At 52.9% G+C, this 5076-nt stretch overlaps 1 protein-coding gene across 1 annotated transcript; it reads left to right on the top strand.

The window, feature by feature from the left end:
* Nucleotides 1-202: 202 nt before the first annotated feature.
* LOC114073035 (chloride intracellular channel protein 6-like) lies at nt 203-5070 on the top strand (the record flags this gene model as incomplete). The annotated part of the gene is made up of 5 exons (XM_027910840.1): nt 203-406; nt 961-1086; nt 1725-1831; nt 2772-2953; nt 4585-5070. Coding segments are annotated over 5 exons (781 nt in total), but the record flags the coding sequence as incomplete, so codon positions are not given.
* Between the last annotated feature and the right edge of the window lie 6 nt (nt 5071-5076).

The raw sequence follows: 5076 nt of genomic DNA, 5'->3' as shown, positions 1-5076 counted from the left end.
ACGTTCACGCAGAGAAACGTTTCCTCTGGAAGGGCTGCTGTGATTTTCCCTTCTGTTTTCCAACTTGTGGCACATCCAGCCTGCATTTGGATGGAAAACAAGATCTCCCAGAGGACAGGGTCGTTCTCCTATCTCTGTGCATGTCTGGAGAAGGACAGAAAGACAATTTGCATGATAATTTGCGTTAACAGAGGTGAGGAAGGTGCTGGAGGCGCTCACAGATCTGGGTTTTCTGCTTCCCTGCTATCAGCATTTGCTATCATCACACACATAATGCTTTATTTCTCCAACTGCAGGCTGGCAGTGACGGGGAGAGCATCGGGAACTGCCCGTTCTCGCAGCGTCTCTTCATGATCCTGTGGCTGAAGGGGGTCATATTCAACGTCACCACCGTGGATTTGAAGAGGTGAGGATGGCACTGACAGACTGACTTCGAGGTTTGAACTTTTCACAGCAGCTCCTCCAAAACGGGGGAGGGGGTTTCAAATGGTCACTCTGTTCTGCCAGGCTGGAGGATGTTCAGCTTGTGGGGGGGGAAGGCTCTGGGGAGACCTGAGAGGCCCCTCCAGTGCCTAAAGGGGGTTATAAGAAGAGGGACTTTTTATATGGGACGAGGGGGAATGGCCTGGAGCTGAAGGAGGGCAGAGTCAGGTGGGATATTGGGAAGGAATTCCTGGCTAGGAGGGTGGGGAGGGGCTGGGATAGAATTCCCAGAGAAGCTGTGGCTGCCTCTGGATCCCTGGAAGTGTCCAAGGCCAGGCTGGATAAACTTGGAGCACCTTGGGCTGGTGGAAGGTGTCCCTGCCCATGGCATGGGGTGGAATGGGATGATCTTTCAGGTCCTTTCCAGCCCAAACCATCCTGCCATTCTGTGATTTCAAATGTTAGTTCGTGGCAGTTCAGTGTAGAAGTTGCAGTTGTGGCTCCTGGTGGGACTGACCCCTTCCCTTCCCCCCCCAGAAAACCTGCAGACCTGCAGAACCTGGCGCCGGGCACCAACCCCCCCTTCATGACCTTCGACGGCGAAGTGAAAACCGACGTCAACAAGATCGAGGAATTCTTGGAAGAGAAGCTGGTGCCACCCCGGTACCGTGTCTCCAGACCCCTCAGGGCCCTCCAGGGGGATCTGTGATCAAACCCCCTCGGTTTTGGGGGGTCAGGCTCTCAAGGAACTGCACGTGTGTGTGGGGGAGGCTCGAGGGGGCTGCTCCGGGTGACAGGGAGAGGGGAAACTTCGGCTGGTGTGGAACAGACCTCAAGCCAGGGGTGTCCCTGGGGTGTCCCCAGAGTGTCTGCCACGTCCCAAGGGAAAGGACAAGAGGAAACAGCCTTAAATTGCACTGGGGCAGGTTTAGATCAGAGATCAGAAACAATTTGTCCCTGCAGGAGTGGTCAGGCCTTGCAATGAGTGTCCCAGGGAGGTGGTGGAGTCCCTGTGTGTGGGAGTGTCCCAGAGGGGTCTGGATGTGGCCCTTGGGGACGTGGATCAGGGCTGATCCTGGTGGTGCTGGGGTGGCATTGGATGATCCTTGAGGGCTCTCCCAGCCTCGATGATTCTGAGATTCCCTGAAGCAAAGGCCAAGGGATTTTTAATTTAGGGTGGTTCCCTTTGAGTGCTGTGTGGCCCTATATGGTCACCCCACAGTGTAAATAAATGTGTGTTAATTAACGGCGCTGAAAGTAAAGGCCAATAATACAACTTTGTGTCTGGTTTAACCCCTCAGGTATCCCAAACTTGCCCCCAAGCACCCCGAGTCGAACTCCGCAGGAAATGACGTGTTTGCAAAGTTCTCCGCGTTTATAAAGAACCCCAGAAAAGATGCAAATGAAAGTAAGTGCTGCAGTCCTGTCCTGAGCCCTGGCAGAGGGAAACCAGAGCTGTGAACTTCCAGGACACTGTGCTGGAGGTGTCCCAAACAGTGATTTTCCAGAGGCTGTGGAAATCTGTGCCCTAGCTGAGGATCCCCAGTGTTGGTTAAAGCAGGTGGAGCAGTAACCATGGGAGCACCGATTCCAGCCTCCCCTCATTCCTTCAGCTCCCCACAGCTTTGCCAAAAGCACTGCCCCCCGGAGCTGAGACCTGCCCTCCTTGCTCCATTCCCATTAAAAAGCAGGATTCCAGCCCCACACCTCTAAAGCAGGACCCTCACGACCACCACACGTGGCCTTAAGCTGAAGGAGGGCAGGGTTAGATTGGATATCGAGGAGAAATTCTTCCCTGCGAGGGGTGTGAGGCCCTGGCACAGGTTGCTTGTGGTCTCCCCACCCCTGGAAGTGTTCAAGGGCAAGCTGGAGCACCAAGGTCTAGTGCAAGGTGTCCCTGGTTGGAACGGGGCGAACTTTTAAAGTCCTTTCCAACCCAAACCATTCTGGGATTTACTCTCTGTGCTCCAGCTCTCAGGGCTGTTCCCTGGGCTGGTTTTGAACCAGCCTGGTGGCTTCCTGTCACCATTCCCAGGCGTGACGTCCTTCCCAGGAGCCAGCGGGGAGGCAGAGCCAAACCCTGCCCCACGGCGGGCTCGGAGGAGCCATTCCTGGTCACTCAGCCCCAGTTTTCTCAGAACTGGCCCCCCACCCCTGAGCTCCTTAGGGCTCTGATCCCAGCATTAAGTGTTAAGCTGAGGATAAAGGGACTGCAGGCGTTGGCACAGCCAGCTGGCTGCGAGCTGGGCCGCTGCCAGGAGACGGGATGCAGGAGGTGCCGTCCCGCCCGGTGTCACAGAGCCCCTGGTACAGGCTCCAATGATCCTTTTTTTATTGTCTTAACCCAGATTTGGAAAAGTCCCTGCTGAAAGCCCTGAGGAAGCTGGACAACTATTTAAACAGCCCCCTGCCTGATGAAATCGATGCTTACAGCACGGAGGAGATCACCGTTTCCAGCCGGAAATTCCTGGACGGAGATGAGCTCACTTTAGCCGATTGCAACCTCCTACCAAAGCTCCACATAATCAAGGTTTGCATTTGCCTTTTTAGCTCCCTGCACAGCGGCTTCAGTCCTTTTCTGGAAGGCAGAGGGATCCCTTCCCTATTCCAAGGCCACCCAGTAGCCGTGCAGGGACACTGAGGCCTTTCCTCACAGGCAGATCCTCACGCTAATGACTCTGGATCTGGAATCCCTGTTTTCCTGTCTGGGCTGTGCCTGCAGTCACTGAGCTGCTCACAAGGATGAAATGAGTGTGGGATTCAGGGCTGCAGAGAAATGTCCTCACTTGCATTTCACATGCAAAGTGCACACGACCACGGCCAAGGAAGGTTTTGTTATATTGTCCATTCCAATCCCCGTCTCTCTCGTGTTTAATCCCAAACCCTGGTTTGGTTGAGCATCCCCACATGTACCAGTCAGGCTGACAGGGTGCCCACCACCCACTGCCTCCAGCCAAGGCTCCCAACCTCTTCTTGTAGGGCTGTGGAGCATCTACACACCCCAAAGAGTCCCTGTGACCCGGGACTGGTGTTGGCACAGCCCATCCCTGGGCTGCTCCAAAAAGCTGGAGAGGGACTTTTCACAAGGGCCTGGAGTGACAGGATGAGGGGAAATGGCTTCAAAGTGACAGGAAGCAGGGTTGGATGGGATATTGGGAAGGAATTCCTGGCTGGGAGGGTGGGGAGGGACTGGAATAGAATTTCCAGAGAAGCTGTGGCTGCCCCTGGATCCCTGGAAGTGTCCAAGGCCAGGTTGGACGGGGCTTGGAGCAACCTGGGCTGGTGGAAGGTGTCCCTGCCCATGGCAGGGGGTGGAATGGGATGATCTTTAAGGTCCTTTCCAACCCAAACCTTCTGTGATTCTGTGATTCCAGTCTGGGCTCTAGAAGAGAAATGACCACACTGCCATTTATCTCCCTGGTTTTCAGGCAAACCAGGTCACCCGGGGAACCTTCCCCTTCCAGATTACTGTTTTGTCACAGGAAGAGTGTGGATCCAGTTGCTTCCCGACACCTCCCCCAGTGAAAACTTTGCCCAGACGTGCCCTGGCTGATCCTATTGCAGGGAGCAGCCCTTTCCCACGCCCACACAGAGCTCAGGCCCAGCAAAGCCCGGGGTCAGCACAGGGACAGTCACCTCGGCTCAGGTGCACGTGGAGCAGGAGTGTCACACTGTCCACAGGCGGGGATTAGGGAGGGGCCAGGAGTTGTTTTCCCTAATCACTGGAAATTTAGGGATTTCCACTCAAATTTTTCCTCCAGGTGTGGGCCAGTTTATTCCTGTAAGGTTGTTCTCTCCATTCTGGTTTAAGTTTGCTGGTTTAACCTGTATCTCTCCCAGGTGTGCTTTACTGGTCCACATATGGCTTTGCTTAGCTCTGAAAATATATATATACACACCAAATAAAACCAGGGAGTTTTCTTTTTCACCAGCTCTCTTCAACCCACATCTTCCCTGCTTTTTATGTCTTTCCTTTTCCTTTCCCCTTCGTCATCAACAACAACAGATTCACACGTTGTAAGTTAAGAATGGGCACAAAGAGTAAGTTGGGGGCTGTTTGTTGTTTGGGTTTTTTTTTTGTTTGTTTTTGTTTCTTTTTTTTACAGATTGTGTGTGTGTAATGACGTTTTCCTGTTCCCTTATTTTGTCTTTTAACAAAAGGTCGTTGCGAAAAAATACCGCAATTTTGATTTCCCCCCTGAAATGACGGGGATTTCCCGATACTTGAACAACGCATATGCGAGAGATGAATTCACAAACACTTGCCCTGCTGATCAAGAGATTGAATATGCCTATCTGGACGTGGCCAAGAGAATGAAGTAACCTGAAGATGCCTCTCTCTGTTCCTTGCTTCTTGGGACGGGCCCCAGCCAAGCTGGGGAAAGCAAAAGCCAGCAGATGTTCTGCAGGGGTGATTTGAAGTTCTGCTGTTGGCCAATCCTTTTTATAATGATTGTATTGCATTGTTTGCTCCTTCTTCAGTTCTCTGTGTGTACGTTTGTGTGTCTTGCACACACGAGTGTCTCTTGTCCGTTCCAAGGGGAAGGCATCCATCAATATTAAAAGATCTGCTGAATTTCGGGAAGCAGTGTAGGTCACAGAGCGAGAACAAACCCACAGACTAAAGGGCTGAATTTGGGGCAGGAACAGCCC

Source organism: Empidonax traillii, unplaced genomic scaffold, assembly GCF_003031625.1.
Source record: "Empidonax traillii isolate 1590-97213 ecotype Southwest subspecies unplaced genomic scaffold, ASM303162v1 scaffold5058:size8952, whole genome shotgun sequence".
NCBI lineage: Eukaryota > Metazoa > Chordata > Aves > Passeriformes > Tyrannidae > Empidonax > Empidonax traillii.
This window is presented reverse-complemented; position numbering and strand designations above follow the sequence as displayed.